This window comes from Amaranthus tricolor, chromosome 3, assembly GCF_026212465.1.
Source record: "Amaranthus tricolor cultivar Red isolate AtriRed21 chromosome 3, ASM2621246v1, whole genome shotgun sequence".
Classification (NCBI taxonomy): Eukaryota; Viridiplantae; Streptophyta; class Magnoliopsida; order Caryophyllales; family Amaranthaceae; genus Amaranthus; species Amaranthus tricolor.
In genome coordinates this window covers 34,412,829-34,433,884 of record NC_080049.1, presented here as the reverse complement: position 1 = coordinate 34,433,884, position 21,056 = coordinate 34,412,829, and the positions used below count along the sequence as shown (strand labels likewise).

The window sequence follows — 21,056 nt, the reverse complement described above, 5'->3', positions numbered from 1 at the left end:
GGCGTTTTAGTTTTGTCTCATTTTTTAAATTTCGTGGAATAGCTAACTATCACTTCACATAGCGGTATTCTTAGAGTAGCAACTTAAAATCAATTTTTCAAGTAGCGTTTTTGGTATTAAAAAAAAAGAAAGGGAAAATAAAAAAGGTTTCTCAAGCTGTCCTACGTGGACGGTATTTTGGGAATTAAGTTTCCAAATGAGGTAAACTTGGAATTATCTTCCAAATAAGCATTATTATGGGAATAGGCTCTTCGTTATAGTCCCAACTAAAATTTTTAATGATGGTCCAATTAATCATCTTATATTCATCCTTAACATTTAAGATTTCTATAATCATACTTATTCAATGATATTATCTTTGCTTAAATGAGCGAAACAATCTCATAAAAAGATGACAGTTCATTAATTTTTTGAGTTGTTTATGTCAGATATGTTTTGTTTTAGTATATAGTGTAGATTTTTCTCTAATAACTGAAAACGATGATGTATTAGAGTTCGAACAATGTGTTTCAAACTCCAATATTGCCAAGATCGAGTGTATGAAGTTTAGTGACAAACAAATTACTCTATCAATGATATCGATGTTTGTAGGAGAAAGTAAAGCAATAAAACGACACAAAGATTTAACGAGGTTCACCCAATGTAACACCCGAATTTCCTCCCTTCCTTCACGATTCTGGTTTCGTTTAAGGGGTTGGAAATTCAGGTGTTACACCCAACTAAGGCTACGTCCTCCGGTGTGTAGTATCTCTTATATTATCAAAGGAGTTCAAAAAACTCTTAAATATGGAGAATTACAATAGAGAAGAGATATAGGCTAATGTTTGGCTTGGGGTGTATTTTGTGGATGTTTTATCATTACAATGTGAATGAGAGCTCTCTATTTATAAGAGAGATCACACTAAGTAACATTAAGTATATTAAAGCTATGAATAAATGATAATGAAACATCCCCAAGAACTTGAAGAGTCAAAAACAGCATCCTAGGAGCATCAGAGACATCACTCGACCAAAGCAGAGGCTCACTCAGTCGAGCAGCCTGGTTACATTCTGTCTGCTTGCTCGACCCATTCTGAAGCTCGCTCGGTCGAGCGAGCTGGTCGAGCGACACTTCAGAGGGCTTCTGAAAGTATTGCTCGACTTGCATAGTAGAGCATCTTAAACCTTTGAACTTCTTCATTAGATCCCATAACTCCCATAAATAACTCATACTTCATTACCTCATTAATCCATACTTTAATCATCATCATAAACCACAATCATCAAGACTCATCTTAATACATCCATTCATGACATACTTATGGGATTTCATCTCAAGAGTCACCACATGAATGCACACACCAAATGTGCACTCAAGTCACACCATTCATAACAATAACAAAATATTTAAACATGATTTAACTATTTAACTAAAATATCCCAGCAAGTAATTTTCAAACATGTCTTATCACCCTAGTAAAGAACTCTTTAATTCCAAACGAACCATTAGGTGGACAGATGAGAAAATACAACAATAAAGATGCAATTACTTCATCAATTGTGGACCGTCGGTAACCTTCAAAAAAAATTTATTGTGTTTATTTATTTCTTTTAGTTAGGTGAATGCTTCTATGTTCTATTAGCATGATTGTGCGAAGGCACGAAAGCATATGAGTTCTATACTTGGTACTCGAGCATTTACAACACATCAACCAATCAGGATAATTTATCCATCATCATCATACCTAGTGTATTCCATTTATAAAAAACTAATCATCATATCTAGTGTATTCCATTTATAGAAAACTATGGTCAAAGTTTCGAGAAAGGTTTTCAAAGAGAGAGAAATCTGCAACTTAAAATACATACAAATAATTAAAAATAAAGATAATTTATTCATGTGAGGTAATAGTTCATTAATTGTTAAATAATAAAATGTGTTTTTTTTATTCCTAAAAATTAAATATATTTTTTATTTGTATTTGGTGAATAATAAATACATATAATTTTAATATCTTCAAAACTTTTGTAGTTAACCTGACAAGTTGATAAACAAAGTTTTCCATAACTAAACTATTATATCAGTTACTTAGTGGTCGATAGGGAGTTGATACACGTCTATATTTGTTGGAATATATGGTTCAATGACAAAGTATTTAAGAATATAAGAGAGTGATGCCAGTGTATCAATGTCCTCATAAAAATATGTATAGATTTCTATATAGAGTGGTGTCGAATTTCTGAGTCAGAATGATCATTAAGTTTATAGGTTCTTCTCAACTTAAAACACATTCAAACACCCTTGTATAAAACCTAAATAATAAAGGGATTAAAGTCCATATTTGATATGATTTCCAAGTATGCATTGCATTTAAGTAACCAATTTCAACAGTATAAATAAAAAAATCCTCATAAAAGTATATTATTTTTTAACCAACTTAAATATCCAATATATTTAAATAATACTCATTTAATAAATAAAATTGATAAGATTTTATAAATAATTGAAAAAAAAAATGAAATAAAATTTATGGTTTTCTAATACATTAAATGATGTGACCTAAAAAATATAAAATCAATCAATATGAATAATATTATAGTCATAGTTAGATTAGAAAGTAATAAAGTAAAAGATATAAATAATATTCATAAAACCAATGACATCATCATTGAGATTAGGAGGGAAAATTTTTGTTGAAATTACGACACATAAGCAATATTAAATAGTGATGATGTCAGCATATTTTGCTTTAATAATAATTATAGATTTAATGATATAAAAGTATTAAAATCCAACAATTTGTCACAATTGATAATTGGTTAAAGAAGAATAATATATACAGCCTTTGGGGTTATATACACTACTACAAATTATCACTTGTCCACAGTAGCAATTGTGGCACAAGTAAGAATTTCCATGGCTATGATGTCTAGCCACGCGAATTTAAGTTAGAGACTACCGTGGCACGAGTAACCGTGGCTAGATTGTTGCCACGGGAAAATTATGATTGTGGTTTAAAACTCTTTTTTTTGCCATGGTAGATCCCGTGGCTAATTATTTTATTCTACCACATGCATTTAACCCCGTGGCTAATCATACTGTTCTGCCACATGTAATGACTCATTGTAAATTGTATTCGGCTACCACATGCACAACACGTGACTACAAATTATTTATACAATTAGACTCGTAAACAGGTATAATAATAATAATAATAATAATAATAATAATAATAATAATAATAATAATAATAATTATTATTATTATTATTATTATTATTATTATTATTATTATTATTATTATTATTATTATTATTATATAGTACGTCGTAATTAGTCGTCTTAGTGTAGTATGAGTATGTTAGTAGTAGAAGTAATAGTGTATCATTAGTATAATATTAGTTGTATTAGTATACAATTAGTCGAATTAATGTAGAATTAATATATTATTACTCAAATTATTGTATTATTAGTTGCATTAGTATATTATTACCCGTACTGGTGTATTATTAGCATATTATTAGTTGTATTAGTGTATTAGTAGTTGTATTATTTTAATATTAGTATGTAATTAGTCATATTACTATATTATTGAGGAGGCAACGACAAGCCAAATGTTCCATAATGTCTGTTCATATGGAGTAATCACAAAAATTTTTACCGACTAATTTACCTACTGAATTTTAGTTGGAAAATGGTAGGAAATTTTCCGACTAAAATATAGTCAGAAATTTCCAATTAAAATTTTTCCATTTTATTCCAATTAAAAATTCCAACCAAATATTGATTTCGTAGCAATTTAGTCTGAAATTTCAACTAATGCTTGTCAGTCGGAATGTTAGTCTGAAATTTTCGATTGTCAGTTCGCCGGAAACTTTTAGTTTAAATTGCTTCGTTTTTTGTAGAGTAGCACAGTTAGAGATAGAAAAGAACAATTTTCATGTGTTCTTGAATTGAAGAGGATGATAAGATCTTATTTTCACTAAATTAAAAATTAAAAAAGTCTTGGAATAGGTTAGAAACAACCTTACTCGCTTTTGTTGAAAATACTTTAATCTTATCTAAAATCATTGTTTAAGGTCTAGTTTGAGTATTTGGTAAGTGAAAAAAGCTTCTCAAAATTTTTTTAAATGTTTTTATTTAAAATATAATGAATTGAATCATTGTTTAAAGAAATTATTTTCTTATACTAAATTAAAAAACAAGGGAAAATATTACTTATTTTCTAATAAATGTAGAACTAATTAAGTTGGATGAGGATTTTGAATTTAAATCATTGATAAACTTTTTTACTTTTAAAATTTTCTCTTAAAATATATTATTTTCGTGGCAAGATCAAAACTTGCGATAAATTTCAAATTCAGGTGTTATAATTTATATCATAATCCCACAATAGCTATTTACCCGTGACATAATTTGTGGCACTAATTTTTTTTGCCACGATAAATATTTACCTGTGACATAATTTTTGGTACAAGCTTTTGTTTGCCACAAAAAAAATTCCCGTGGCATGATTTGTGGCGCAAGTGCTTGTTTGCCACGATATTAATTTACCCGTGGCTCAAGTGTTTATTTGCCACGATATATATTTACCCGTGGCATAATTTGTGGCACAAGTGCATCTTTGCCAAGATATATATTTCCCGTGGCAAAAATTTTGGGAATGATTGTGATATTGTCTTGAAACCTATTTTTTCCGTGGTAAGATTAAAACTTGCCACAAATTTTAAATTTCCGTAGCATAATTAGTGGCAAAAGCGGCGATTTATAGTAGTGATATAAGATTAGATACGTATTATTGAGTTAGAGGTGTTTACAGGCGAATTTAAACGGATAGTAGAACAAGCTAGTTATAAAAATTTATTTTCAGTTTGAATTTTTAAAAGGTCATCCGCCATTATGTTCTAATTTTTTTCCACTAACCAACCTTTTTCTTAAGCGGTATACTCAGATTAATGGGCATGATCAATATAAAAATTTAAAATAAAATCTACGTGATCAAAATCATGCATGCACGTCAATGTATGAATGATTTGGCTCTGATCCAGACAGAAACTTAAAAAACGAAATTATTTGCTAACAAAAAGGTTGAAAATGAACGGCGTAGCTCATTTGTCATTTCACATATATATGTATTGTAATAATGTAATTTGTATGTAATTGTACTCTATCCCAACGATTTTATCTCGAAACGAGATATTTATCAACAAAAACACATGATCAATTTTCCTAACGATTTTTCAAGTTGAACATTTTATCATATTAATTTCATACAAATAAAGATATAAATTAAAGTCGTCACTATCATTATACCCAATGTTCCGCTTGTAAGCAAGGTTTAGATGAGGAAAGATGACGGACAATTCATACCCGTACTTCTTTCACAGGGTGGACTAAAGGAAAGATATATATTGAAGTATTGAAGTAAAATATAGGAAACATTGTCAAAAGTAAACCGGGTTTTAATTGATCTGTTGAAAATAAATTCAAGTATTATTTATTTTTAAAAAAACCTATATATTCTGTATAATTGTTGAAAATAAATTCAACTATTAGATATTCCTAATTTTAAACTTACAAAGATAATTAAGCTTTGGAGATGATTATACATAAGAGATGGATTTATTTTTGCAAACATATCTAATAGTGGCTAATACTAATAAGTGGTTTTATTTAAAAATAAATAATAACTGAATTTATTTTCAATGAATCATGTAAATATTGATTTATTATTGATTATTTTCTAAAAATATATACTCTATTAACACTTTACAGTTAAATATACATGTGTTGTTTTATCATTTCTCCCTAAATTAGCTCCCGGAAGTAGCTACGTTTTACCAAACATATATTGTAGCAGTTCGTCTTGTATGAGACTGTTTTATCATAAAACGAATGAGATTTTAATATAATTAGTTCATTTTTATAATTGATCGATTTAAAATTTTAAGTAATCACTTTAACACAATAAATGTATATGGATCAAAATAATATTAATAATTTTTGGATAAACATAATCATAAGAGATTAATAAATAAAATATTACAGTGGATTGTGTAAAAATCCTAACATTATAAATAGGATCGGATGAATGAATCAATATTCCCTTCGTTTTCATATGTTTTTCTCAAATAGAATTTATGAATCATAGTGTTATACTTTGACTATGATTTTTCATCGATCTGTATGAAAAAATGTATTTATGTGAGCTTGATAGATTCATCTCAATATATACTTTCTAAATATCAACTATTAAGAAATTTAAAAATTCACAATTAAAATTATTTGACTTTTAAATTTGCATTGAGATCTAGGCAAATAGATAAATGAAAAGAACAAATGAAAACTGAGAATATAAAATAAGTCTCTATCTAAAAGAGATACACTTGATCGTTTGTATTTTAAAAATTTTCAGGTACACTCTTTACCTTTCACAAGAATTTCATACAATCAAATAAGTTTATGTAACACCTAAAGTTTACTAATAAATAGGAACAAAACATGTTAAGATCAACATATACGATACCAAGTTTAACATTAAAAACTTACACATATGTTAAAGGAGAATTGAAACAAAAAAAAAATTCTAATTTATGTGTTTCAATTCTAAATATATTAGCTTCAAGATATTATTTAAAATTTCTAACTTTTAGAGGCATTTTAATAAAAAAAAATCTCAATTTTAAATGGTATCTCAAAATGCTAACTTATTAGGAAGAATTTAAAAGAACAAAAATACAAAGACCAATAAACAATGTCACGCATTATATTAGTATTCTGTATTCATATCTTAAAAGTAGTCATGAATTGATTAGGTCTACTAAAATAAGACACCCTTTAAATTCCAGAGTTTAATTTTTTATAATTGGCCAGAGCACCTGAAAATGGAAATTTTAAAATCAGTTTGAAATATTAAATTAAAAAAAATACAAGTATCTTATTAAGTCCCAATATGAGTGACAAAACGAGAATGAGTAAATTTAATGAACAACATTGCGAGGACATAAATTAAGAAAGATAAACACAACATTAGAGATGTAAAATCGTTCAAATCGAAGACATGATATTGAGCACTACATATTTATTCAATGAGACAGACACGAGTGCACAAAGATGAGCATATTGAGCTTAGTTTTTGTTCTTAGAAGGTTGAGCGAGCAGATTTGTGAACCATTTGGCCGACTTCTTTGGGTATCTTTTGTGGTGGTCAAAGTAATCTGTGAAGTTTAGTCCAAACCGAACATCATAGCCTGCTCCCACTTCCATATTGTCCATTAAAGACCACACAAAGTATCCTTTCACATTGGCACCTTGCCTACATTTACACACGAATAACAACTATTTAAGTTTTTTGTTCATTCAAAACAGATCAGCTATTATCATGAGTTCGTCTAGTAATCAAAGTCTTTTCTTTCACCCTTGTAAGTTGTGAGTGAGATTTGATTCTCATCATATACATATCCTCGAATAAAAAAAATTATTCATTCACAACAACATTATTTGCTAGGGCGATTTTGAATTTTGTTGACGGCAATTGATAGTGATAGAATGTATAAAATATTCTGGAACACGACTTTTAATTTGAGTTATTAATTGTGCTGGTTACTTTTGACAATTATTGTATATGAAAGTTAAACTTTTTATAAGCAATCAAACATCCTTAATTATATGGAGGATTATAGGAAATTAAGAGGAGAAGTTTACTTGATAGCTTCACGGATGGAAAGGAGGTGATCTTCGGCATGCTCAAGTCTCTTGTCATCAAAAAATGCAGCTTTCAATTCTTCAGTTTTTCCTTGCTTAATTAAATCCATAACTGATGCTGATACTGTTGGCTTTTCAGGAACACCTAATACGTCCATGTTATAACATGTTAGCTTCAGCCACACAATATGTGAAAAAATCCTATTATAGTGTATATATAAATTTTGAGGCTACCATGCTTAAATTTGTAGTTGTTGAGTTAAACTTTTACGATGAAGAGGGTCAGTGTTGCTTCGGTAATTTTATTTCAAAAGGTTTGTTGTAAAAGGACATCATTATCATCATCATATATACAGTTCCGCTCATGGAAACTAATCAATCAGAGTCTGAGAGGGATAAAAGACGACAGATCATATACCGATATCGAAGGAGATAAAAAGGTTGCGTACGGTGAAACTTTTGACTCGATTTCAGGGTTTTATTCATCAACAAGCGTGTTGTAAATGACAAAACAAAATTATTAATTAATCAACACAAAACTAACCATTTTCAGTGACGTAAAGCTCAGGGTCATTATATTTTTCTTTGATGTAAAGAAGCAAATTCTTGAGACCCGCAGGGTTAACATAGATATCTTCTTGTCCTTGCGCTTGTTCACCAATTATTTTTCCATCTACATTCACTGTATTTAGAAGAATTAAACATAATCATTAATTGTCATATTTGTTTGAAAAAAGAAATTAAAAATGAGATAATAAATTATTAAGGAGCATGGTAATTGGTAAAGGACCTATTGATTCAGCGTACTCCACTGTGATTTTTCCTTTTTGTGCATCGACAGTGGCGGATTGCTTGGCAAATCTAGCAGTGTAATAATTGACACCAATGAAATCACAAGCTTCTTTCACCATTTTCGTTTCCTCTTTGGTGAACTTAGGCAGTCCTTTTATAGCTTCCTTCATTGACGTCGGATAATCTCCTTTCACAAATGGGTCCATATACCTATAGTTATAAGATCAAAAACTTAATTATTTGTGTTACACGTGGCGGATCCAGGAAAAAAATTTAAGTGTTATTGATAATACGCTATATAAAATGTGCCAATTAACACTATAGCATCACTTTCCTTTTAATTTTATTACAATTTTTTTTATTGGCTTTATTTTCTATTTGTTATGTTTCTATTTTATTAATGGATTCACATTATCTTGTTTAATCTCGTTCTTACATTAGTCTTTGGATATTTGAAACTTACCAACCCAACATGAAGTCCAAATGCTTTTGGGCAGCAACTTGATCCGTGAGGTCAGATGAGTAAGGTTCATACCATTTACATGGCAATGAAATTCCAATTTTACCCTTTTGTTTTTTCTGCGCATCACAAATAAAAATTAAAAGAGAAACAAAATATAATTATGAGACTATTTTTTAATAGAGTATTTAACAATAGAGATTAATTTTATAATTAATGAGATCAAATGGCGAATATGCGTAGCGTGCTCACAAAAGTATCACATACTCTCTTGTTTTTACTTTTGTACCAAATTCAATTTCTTTTAGTATACATCATTTGTACCAATTCCAAAGTAGTTTAGCATTAGTAGAAGTATACAAGGGGGTGTTTTCCAATTAGTTTTGTTATTGACTTATTAATTACTAACTTTTAATTTTTCAGTTTGTGGTAAAAATATTTGGTAAATGGTTTTGAGCCAAAACCAAAATAATACTTTAGAAGTTTTTTGGCTTTTGGTTTGTTTTTTCACTAATAAATAGTCTGCAACAAATAAATAATTTTTACCAACCATCTCCTTAATAGTCAATATATTGGCTTAAAAAGTTGGTTTATCAGTCAATTTTTTCAGCCAGTCAAATCAATAAACAGCTATAACTAACTGTTATATGTCAAACAGACCTTATATATATATATATATATCGTGAGCAAAACAAATAAAAATAAAAATAAATTAGTAGTAGTATGGTACCTGGTATTTGTCGTGATAGACTTTAGCAGCAGCTGCATGAGCTAAGATGATATTATGAGTGGCAATGTATGGGCCAAGTGGGTTATCCTGAATTTCTTTAGGCAAACCCATTTTGTAGCCAAATGACCCAAATACATAGGGTTCATTAATTGTCGACCAATATTTTACTCGATCACCAAAGTTGGCATAACAAATATCAGCATACTTCTTGAAGTCCTCTCTGTTACACATTTCAAAATATAACTCATCAAAATCGATTTTTATACATGGTTGTTAAATCAATAAAATTATGTAAAAATTTAGTTTAAAAATTAATTTTAGTCACTAAAATTCACTGAAAATATGTTCAATCCAATTATAATATGGTGTACTTAGAGATGGGCTTGGGTCGAATTTTATTTGTGTCTAACTATACCTTGATTCAGACCATATTCTATTATTGGACTCGATTTTTTTTTACAATTATCTAAATTTCAGTATCGTTTTTACTTGCAACATTTCAATCGTGATTCTTGCAAACTACTTAAATGAGTAATTTTGATCTTATGTAGTAACTAGTTTGAAATATATAATAAAAAATATAGACTCAATATCATAAAAGCATATATATGTTATACATTAAGAATTTAAGATGAATCAAATAAATTTATAATAACTATATAATTATACATTAGATATACATTTTCATAAAACATTACTAAACAAAAATTTAAGAATAATAAGTAATTACTAAGGTGTTTAGAACAAATTTAATGATCTGATATTCTCTCGATCTTATAATCGAACTCGATTTGACCCGACTTTAAAAATGAAATTGCAATTATGTAAAAACCAACATGACACAAGATCCAATTTTAAATATATCGAAACATCTAATTTAAATTCGACTTGATGATCCGAAATAACACATTTAGTTATGTGGAAGGGTATATTTTTAGTGGAATATGAGGACTTACACAATCTGTTTGTCCATGAAGCCATAATACTTGTTCTGAAGGGCCACCGGAAGATCGAAATGGAATAAGGTGATAACTGGTTCAATACCTATTCATTATTCAAAACATTTGTTAAATGTGGGTTTTTAAAAAGATAATTAACTTTAATTATTTCTTTTCAAAAAATATAAAAAGCTAATATTTAAAATCCTTATAAATTTATTTTTGTATCAAAAGTTAGACACTAAAATTTAAATATTCAATTTAAGAGAAAATCAATGAAATTGTATTAAATACCTTCGGCTATCAAAGCATCAATGAAATTGTTGTAAAAATCAATGCCCTCTTGGTTGATTGGACCATCTTCTTCAGTTCCCTCTAATAAATATCAAAGAAACAAATAAATCATGATATAAATAATATTATGGAGCATACGTCACTACTATAAATCAACACTTATGATACAATAGTAATCGTGGCACAAGTAAGAATTTTCCATGACTATAATGTCCAGCCAAGGAAATTTAAGTTAGATACTACCGTGGCATCGGCTACCACATGCACAACATGTGGCTACAAATCATTTATACAGTTAGACTCGTAAACAAGAAGTAACATTCCTTCCACACAAATGCCTTGGGTAGGATTTGAACCCAAGACCTCCATGTTGATATACTAACACTCACCACTAGGCCATCAGTTATTTAGTGATAACCTATATAATGTCAGTATATTTATAACATAACACTCCTACCACTTAGTGTATTTTTATTTTTATTATTGTTATTATTATTGTTATTGTTATTGTTATGTGATTGTTATTGTTAAATGTAGTATATCGTAATTAGTCGTCTTAGTGTAGTTTTGGTATGTTAATAGTAGTAGCGTATCATTAGTATAATATTAGTTGTATTAGTATATAATTAGTCGAATTAAAGTATAATTAATATATTATTACTCGTATTATTGTATTATTAGTTGCATTAGTATATTATTACTTGTATTAGTGTATTATTAGCATATTATTAGTTGTATTATTTTTATATTAGTATGTAATTATTCGTATCACTGTATTATTAATATATTATTAGTTGTATCGTATTGGTGCTTTATTAGTCGTATAAGTGTAGTATTAGTCGTATTATTGTATTATTAGTAGTATTAGTATATAATTAGTCGTATTACTATAGTAACACTTCTAGAAGATTAATTTATTATTATTATTATTATTATTATTATTATTATTATTATTATTATTATTATTATTATTATTATTATTATTATTATTATTACCTAGGTGAAGAAAATTATTAAAAGTAATTTAAACAAAATTATAATTAGTTGAACAAAATTAGTTGCAAAATTACTAAAAATAAATTTGGTCAACTAATATTCCTAAATGCAACCATATTAGTCGTATATTAGAATAATATTACTCGTATTAATATATATTACTTAGCTAACACTTATTAGTTATTAGGATATTATATTATTAGTCGTATTAGTAAATTATTAGTTGCATTTGTATATTATTACTCGTATTAGTATTAGTGTATTATTAGTCGTATTAGTGTATCGTTAGTATAATATTAATTGTATTAGTGCATTATTAGTCTTGTTAATGTAGTGTTAGTAGATAACTAATCGTATTGGTATTGAAATTATACAACTCAATTATAATTATAAACCAATAATTAAAAATTGGAAAAGTCTTGGAATAGGTTAGAAACAACCTTACTCTCTTTTGTTAAAAATACTTTAATCTTACCTAAAATCATTGTTTAAGGTCTAGTTTGAGCATTTGGTAAGTGATAAAGCTTCTCAAAATTTTTTTTAAAATGTTTTTGTTTATAATATATTGAATTGAATCATTGTTTAAAAAAATTTCTTATATTGAATTAGAAAACAAGGAAAAATAATTACTTAGACTAATTAAGGTGGATGAAGATTTTATATTTAAATCATTGATAAAAAAATTTTATATTTTAAATTTTCTCTTAAAATATACTATTTTCGTAGCAAGATCAAAACTTGCGATAAATTTCAGATTCAGGTGTCATAATTTATAACACAATCCCACAATAGCTATTTACCCGTGACCAATAAGTTTTTATTTGCCACGAAAAATATTTACCTGTGACATAATTGGCGGAATAAATTTTTTTGTTACGATAAATATTTACCCGTGACATAATTTTTGGTACAAGTTTTTGTTTGCCACAAAAAAATTTTCCATGGCATGATTTTTGGCGCAAGTGCTTGTTTGCCACGATATTAATTTACCCGTGGCACAAGTGTTTATTTGCCACGATATATAGTTACCCGTGGCATAATTTGTGTCACAAGTGCATCTTTGGCACGATATATATTTACTTGTGGCAAAAATTTTGGGTATGATTGTGATAATATCTTGAAACCTATTTTTCCTATGGCAAGATCAAAACTTGCCACAAATTTTAAATTCTCATGACATAATTGGTGGCACCAGTGACGATTTGTAGTAGTGCGTGAATTTTAAAATATGATATTTATAGCCAAGTATTAAACATTAAAAGTTAAAATATTAAATATTAATTATAATTGACATATATATAAATAGATACTAGTATAATTTTTAATTTAATGTTAAATTAATAGTAGGATTATAATTTGTGGGAATTATATATTTTGTGTCGTAGGATTATACATATCAAATTGCACAAATTAAATAGTTACTTTAGATAAAATTAATTTGAAGCCATAATTTTCAAATTCTAATTTATTTGCTACCTTGACTAGCTAGAATAAAATTAGATGATTGAGGTGTTCAAAAATCTTACGAGGGAGAATTCTTGGCCAAGCGATGGAGAAACGGTAAGAATTCATGCCCATAGCTTTCAATAGCTTCACATCTTCCTGAAATTTTTAATTGAAAATACTATCATATTATAATTTAAAATGATGAAAATGAGTAGGGTAAAAGAATAATGCATAGAAAATTTTTAATTCTACTTTAATTTAGAAGAATTCTTAATATTTGAATACATCGTAAAATTAAACCAAAGAATATTCTAATTTTAATTTGTAAATGTGTATTATCAAAATATTTTGCTCATGTTATACATACAAAACTTAGGATTCTAATATTTTTAAAATAAATGCTTATAAATTAAAATATATATACTCCTTACTAAGAATGGGTATTATGTTTAGAATTAATTTGAATTGATTACCATATCACTATTTAAAGCACATCTAATGATGAAAATGAAAGGTGTATTTCAATGGTAGTATTCAATTATATTAATATTTTAATAAAATTAACACTAGTTAAATCATATATTAATAATACAATAATTAATTAATAAAAGCAAGTTTTAAAAAAACTAATCACCAATTAAATCACACACACCTAAAGATATTACATATGGATTTGAATGATACTTTATTCATTCTACTATATTTTCTACATTTGATATTTTATGCAATTTAATGTAATATTTTAATCATTTATATGTAAAACTAGACACATCAAAAAATTACAAAATTTAATATTATAAAAGTTTGTGATTAGATAATTCAAACAAGATCCCATTTACTTGTATCTTTTTCTTTCACACTAGCTGCAATCTATAAAATAAGATTAAACGACGAATAGTAACAACAATCATTATATAAAGAGTATTTCAAAACAAAAAAACTACTATTTTATTAGTAATGAGTCATTTATCCACCAAGTCAACTAATTTTTTTTTTATCCTATCCTATTGCTAGATGGTGGGAACAAAATAATGATGCAACTAGAACAATTGGACCGTTGATTTGATTAATTTCAAGAAGATAACACGTACTCCTATGGAGTGCTAGTACTTTCTCTCTCAGATTTTACTACTTGTATTTTTTCATTAATTATTTAATGTATTATTAAATTATAAATATCTTTAACTATAGTACATATTAATAATTATTAAAAGTTGATAATTACTAATTATTGCATTGAGTAATAAAATAAAATATCACTTGCCTACATTTTTAAAGTAACTTATAAATTAAAAATAAAATACAAATTAAGACCAAAGAATAAATAGTGCCTAAAAAGTAATTGTTGCAAAATTTTACTCCCTTAAATCCTATTTCACTATTTGATGTTTTCATTTATATTTTACACAATTTTATTTGTTGTTCTCCTAGAAAATATTTATATTTATTTTTTTGACGTTATTAGCTTTAGTCACCTTAATTTTAACATTTTTTAATGCTTGTGATTTTTATATATTTTTCACTAATTTTATTTTTACTTTTGTATAATGCTTATGATCTTCACATATTTTCTACTAATCTTATATTTTTCTACTAACTTTATGTATATATATTTTTTAAAATGCTTGTGCTCCTTAGGACCTTACTTTTATCCATTAACTTTATTAGGAATATTCAATAAAATTTTATCTTCATCATCTAAAATAAAAATACATGCACCTATTCACCATAAGTATGTATTTTTTATTTATACACTTTATTCGATGCACTTATTTAATTCTTAATATATCTTTAATTATGCATAATTAAAAATTATGGAAAATTGATATGAATAATCCTTCATTTAAAAGAATCAAACAAGATGATCACACTTGATTATGTTTCAACTAATAGATTATTAATAAAATTAAAAGTAAGAGATAAATAGTACCTAAAAAATAAATATAACACTTGTAATGAATAAGAGGATATATTAAATTGAGAGTATTTATTTGGTTAGGTGATTACTTCGATTAGTGTGATTGTGACGTATTCCAACATTATTTCTAGTCAAATTTTAGAGAATAATTAATCTATCTTCACTGGTTGGATACGGATATTTAATTATGGCCATTTGCAAGTATGCCTGTTATGTACTAATCGAGTCACATTTTATTTGATATTTCTAAATACATGTTTTTATAATATTAAATATTTATAATTTTTAATTACGCCTGCAAAGTAATTCAAAGTCAAGATAATACATTAAAAAGTGTGAATATAACAATCTTAATGGCCCCTTTAATTAGTAGTATTAAATAATATTAATGGGAATGATTTATAGTATGGAATTTCATTAAAAGTTTCATATTATTCCCATGGTAATGAAACTTTGATACAAAAATTTTTTTTTATTTACAAATTTTCATTACCACATAATACCACCTCTTCCAATGGTAATGCATCGAAATGAATTCGATGAATAAAATGAGATGATTAAAGTTGGACAACAGGACAAGTATAGCCATCAAGGTAGCCAAGAGATTTTTCAACCAAAATTACACTAGTTTTTCATTTCCATTACCACTATTTATTACCAAACGGACCGTAAGTAGAAAGAAATTACGCATTGGGTAAACTACCCCAAAATAGTATTATGATTATAAAGATTAACATATACTACCTCCGTTATTTATTAATAGCTACACTTCACCGTTTTATATGAGAGCTTTCGAGTAAAGTGTAGCTATTAATGTAACACCCCGAGATTTTAATGACATAACTTAATATTTTAATAGTTTTTAAAGATTTTACGATTATATTTAATTATTTCTGAAATAAGTTTTAATAAATTTCTTGCATACATGAATTTAAATGTTAATTTATATATATATATCAAAAATATAGTTACGATTTCTTAAATAAAGAGGCTCGAATCGAAATGATTATTTTATTAAAATGTGTGAGGCCGCGAAAGTGAGTCTCTTAGTTGGATCTCGCAACAAAATGAACCGAGATAAAAATAAATAAAATAAGCATGATAATAATAATAATTAAAAAAAAAAAAAAGGAAAAGAAAACGGTTAAAGACCCACGAAACCCTAAACATTGAAGACAAGCCGTTTTCTCTTTCTCCTTCTCCTCCTTCTCCTTCTTCCTCTCTTCCCGTGCGCTTCCTTCTCCCTTCTCCTCTGCGCTGCCTTCGCCTCTCCCCACAAGCAGTCTCCGCGTTCGCTTCTCCTCGCAAGCAGCAGCAAGGCTGCGTTTTCCTCCCATTCTGCAGTAAAGGCGGCCGCTACCAGCAGCCACGGCCAGGCGCGTGGTGTCCCTCTCAACCGTCTAGTCTTTACTCCTTTTCTTGTTACCCCATTGTAAGCCTCTCAAGTTCACTCTAAGTAATTTTCCTAGTAACTAATTAGAATTTTACTAAGTTTATGAACTTGGTGTTAAATTTGTATGATTTTTCATTGAATCTTGTTGTGGGTAAGAAGTTGATTGATGACTTGAATGTATATGAATCGGGTTTTTGAAATATGGATGAAAAGTGTTAAACTTTGTATGATGGTTATTAAATCTTGCTGTGAGTGATAATTGGATTGGTGATTTGAATGCATTCATGAATTAGGTTTTAGAAATATGAATAAATAGTGTTGAGCTTTGTATTATTTTCATAGAATCTTTTTGTGGGTAAGAGTATGTTTGATGAATTGAAAATATTTTTGACTTAGAGTTTGAAGTATGAATGAAAATAATGGTAGTGTGCTATTTTGATGGTGTCTTAGTAATGAGTAACCTTAATTGTGTTGAGTGTGGGAGTTTTATTAGGTAGGGTGGTCTTAATTGGCCTTGTTGAAGTAAAAGAAATTATTAATGTTGATTACAAGTGCCCTCGTTAGATTATCGAAGTATAATTAAATGATATTAGTAAGGCTATGAACATAGTGTCAACTGTTGAGAATTATTAAAGCTACTTGTTATGATGCTTGATTTTAGTTCTTTCTAACCTTAGAGAATATAATGAATGATGCTGTGATGTGATAACTTTAAGACTCGTTGTTGTCGTCATATTAGCACTACATCAACATTAAGTGTGAATCGTCGCCTTATATTAAGATGATGTGAACCGTTATAACTCAAAGTTAGTTGGCATAATGAAACAGTCGACATGATCCTTTTATTCTTTGCCGATGGAAAAACTTGTGTTATTGTTGAATTGACGATTATGCTTGATGTTGAATGAGATGCGTACGTGCTAGAAGTAATTGAAAACTTGTCGTGAATGGATGATAGTGGTTACTTGGTTTCTTGCTGGTATACCCAAGTAGTTAAGAGAACTTATAAGTTCTATTCCCAACTTGTATAGGTTTCCAGTTTATAAGAGGAAAGTAGACCCTTAGTTGGGTGATTTTTGTAACTTGTGGTCGTGCAGTGACGCTTACAGGTACGTACACGCAGTAATTTATTATCATGTTTATCGTTACAAAGTATTATCAATATTTCATGATTGTATACATCGTATTAGAATTATAGAGCGCTAGAAAGTGAATTATGCTAGCGTATAGTCATACTAGTAATATAGGCAAGTAGAATGAAAACATTAGGAGACTATGAGAACAAATTTCTAAATAGTAGAGAACACATCGTAGTTGTGTGTGGTGTCGAAGTGATTTCCTACTTATTGAGCCTTGATGTATGATTAATTGGCGTGACTCGACTGGATTATGTCCGGTTGATTTAATAGTCCCCTAGGTGAGGTTCGAGGGGACCACCGTAAGGGGGGTATGAGCATGCTTGGGTCATTGGGCGCCGGATGGCCGATACCGCCCCTTGACCGAGGCGATACCATGCGGGCCTTGCAAACCCCAATATGGTGGCCTCTTCACTGGTTTAGTACCCCAGTGTGTTAGTTTTTCCCGAAGGTAGGACCCGAGAGGGTCAGCTGGAGGGGGCATGAGCTCATACTTTGCCAATGGGCGCCGGATGGCCGATAACGCCCTTGGCCGTGTCACTATGCCATGAATAGAGAAAGGATTCACCACCCTTGAATATATTCCGAGAGATTAGTAGTTTGAAAGAGAAATTATGAATAGATAGAGGTGTTCAAACAGATGAGTAGACTTGCTATTGCCATACTATATCTTTGTCTATTGTTTTGTTTAATGATTTCAATTATTATAAGTTCATTATTACTGACGTGTACATGTTGTTGTTGTTTGCTCATGACTCTCTATGATGTTCCTGCTATGACGCATATGACTATGGTCATTATGTTGAGCAGCAGGAGGATCATAACTTGGCATGACAGGTATAGGAGCTTCTTTTGCTTTGCATTGGGGAAAGAGCGGAGTACGAACGTAACAATTGTATATAAAATTGTCTTAATGCTTGTAGCTTCTATGATACTTGTACAGTTTTCTTTTGGGGTTGTAAAACTTCTTTTGTATGGAGCCACGTGACTCCTCGTATGATCCATAGATCCGCTGCGTAGTTTTGGATGTACAGTAGGGAGAATACTCCTTTAGTATCCGTCAGATCGATGCGTTGACACTGGAACCACGATCCTCGTTAGAGTTGATGTTTTGTGAAGCCGACGATGATTTATTCCGTCGTGACGTATTCTTTTGAAAGGCGTTATAGGCCTTAGATTAGTTTAATCATGTTAATCAATTTTAACTATACATATTCTAGTCACATCCTCAGTTTTCAGCAGAGATGCTGCCGAAATTTCAACTCACTCACCCTTTTTAATTAATCCTTAGCATTTATGTTAAGTATTTTCTCTTTTTCTTTTTATGTAACACCCGAATTTCCTCCCTTCCTTCACGATTCTGGTTTCGTTTAAGGGGTTGGAAATTCAGGGGTGTTACAATTAATAAATAACGAAGGTAGTATATATTAATTAACAACTACTCCCTCCGTTACGTATTGTTCTTCTCGTTTAGAATATTCTATTTTGAAAAGATAAATTTGATTAAGATTTTTAAGACATATATAGACGATAAAATATATCCATGTGAAATCTCGTTAGTTTCTTCTTAATGTATACATTTTTTATCATATATTTTTTATGATTTTTTATAATGTGTATTTAGAAATATTGAGGCTCGAAAATTAATTTAAAAACTATGCAAAAAGTAAATGAGAAAAAAACAAAAAAAGTATTTAATCATTTATTAAACTAATCATCAATTGACACCTTACGATAGATACATATAGCTAAGCACTAATGTAAACTTAGCTAAGCACTAATGTAAACTATTTATAACCCATGCACAATATTGTATGAGCAAGTACGTATGTGATTTGACTAAAGAAAATAGATAATGAATATGACTAAACCTTGTACATATTGTAGGAGTCCACAGCTATCTTCCCTTTGTTAGCTTGAATCATGAAATCCCAAGTACTTGGTCCTCTTCCACCTTCAGTTCCTCCTCCCTCAGTCTATCACACATCATTTAACAAATGCATAAATTGCTACAAATTGCATCTTTGAAAATTAAGCGTTAAAGTAATGCATAACTTTTTGTAAAGTTTTCTGCACCACATCACATCACATATTAAAATATTTCCTCCGTTTCATAATACTTGAACTGTGTGTAATATGTTGTGTGGAAAAATATCATTTAGCAAGTATTATAAAACAGAGAAAGTAAAACACTAAATATTTTTGAATTTCGAGCAAACCAACTCAAACAATTAAAGTTAATCTGATAATTAAGGTGTAATATACTTTTAACACCCTTATAAAAAAATTATATATTAATGAGAATGGGTCTTGCGTCGGATCTTCAAGTAAGATGTTGAATTCAATTCTCACCTAGCATTCTCTTTCTTTCAAAAAATCTACCCTTATTAAAAAAAAACAGTTAATTTTGTGAGAGATCGTCCCGCAAAGAGACGACTTCAAAACAAGAAGTCCACATCCTTATTTTCTTTTTAATTTTTATTAATTGGACTATTTAGCCCATATATCTAACTCATCTTTGGAAATACCGTCTGTCACAACAATTTGTGTAAAAATAATTACTTATTAATAATATTAAGAAAATAATTGAAGTTTAGTAAAAGAAGATGACCTGAAGAGCAGAAGTAGAAGCACCAAATTTAAAGTTGGAAGGGAAATCATCCCTTCTCAAATCAGTAGGTGGAGTGATAAGTGCAGGTTGGAGACCATCAACAAGAACAACCTCAGCTGGTGCAGTTACAGCTTCAGCCACCCTCTTCAAACTCTTAACAGTAAGAGAAGAAGAACACCATTTATTTGATGATGATCTATTAACATTATGATTGATCAAATTAGTAAAACCATTTTGATTAATCCTGCAGATTTTTTTGATTGAAGGTAAAGAAGTTGGTTTAATACCACCAATTGGTGCTATTGCATAAGACATGGCCATGGTGTATGTGAATTTTTATAGTTTACTTATCTTGTAAAATTAGAAACCAAGGCTTGTTTTTTTTTTTTATTCCGTTGAATGGTTTTGTATTTATAGCCAAAACTTTGTACTGAAAAAAGTTGATATTCGGAAATGAATTGGCCATGTGATTTGTCATTTATTAGTTATTTGAATATATTAATCGGCATTGACTAATTCATGTAGTTACTAGTGTAAACATATCCCCAAAAAAATATCCATTTCTCAATCATTCATTATTCTAAAATAAAATTAATAGTTTATTCGATCCTTTTTTTAATAAAGTTTTCATAAGAAACGTTCCCAGAAATTAAAAAAAT

General features: G+C 28.8%; 1 protein-coding gene across 1 annotated transcript; it reads right to left on the bottom strand.

Annotated features, from left to right (window-relative positions):
* Positions 1-6,870: 6,870 nt before the first annotated feature.
* LOC130808155 (beta-glucosidase 24-like) lies at positions 6,871-20,807 on the bottom strand. The gene is made up of 11 exons (XM_057673615.1): positions 20,398-20,807; positions 19,658-19,762; positions 13,420-13,495; positions 10,898-10,978; positions 10,622-10,709; positions 9,666-9,885; positions 8,939-9,054; positions 8,474-8,685; positions 8,228-8,365; positions 7,684-7,828; positions 6,871-7,294 (listed from the first exon to the last, which is right to left on the bottom strand). Exons 1-11 carry the CDS (start codon positions 20,716-20,718, stop codon positions 7,108-7,110), a joined length of 1,689 nt encoding a protein of 562 aa, XP_057529598.1. The 5' UTR covers positions 20,719-20,807; the 3' UTR covers positions 6,871-7,107.
* Between the last annotated feature and the right edge of the window lie 249 nt (positions 20,808-21,056).

What these genes read in the sequence shown, in the direction of transcription:
- LOC130808155 (XM_057673615.1), bottom strand. Translation starts at nt 20,718, where the DNA reads ATGGCCATGTCTTATGCAATAGCACCAATTGGTGGTATTAAACCAACT. An exon ending in TTGGCCAAGAATTCTCCCTC is followed by an intron (nt 10,979 to 13,419) that starts GTAAGATTTTTG and finishes GATATTTATTAG; the next exon opens with AGGGAACTGAAGAAGATGGT. An exon ending in TCTATCACGACAAATACCAG is followed by an intron (nt 9,055 to 9,665) that starts GTACCATACTAC and finishes TGTGATGCGCAG; the next exon opens with AAAAAACAAAAGGGTAAAAT.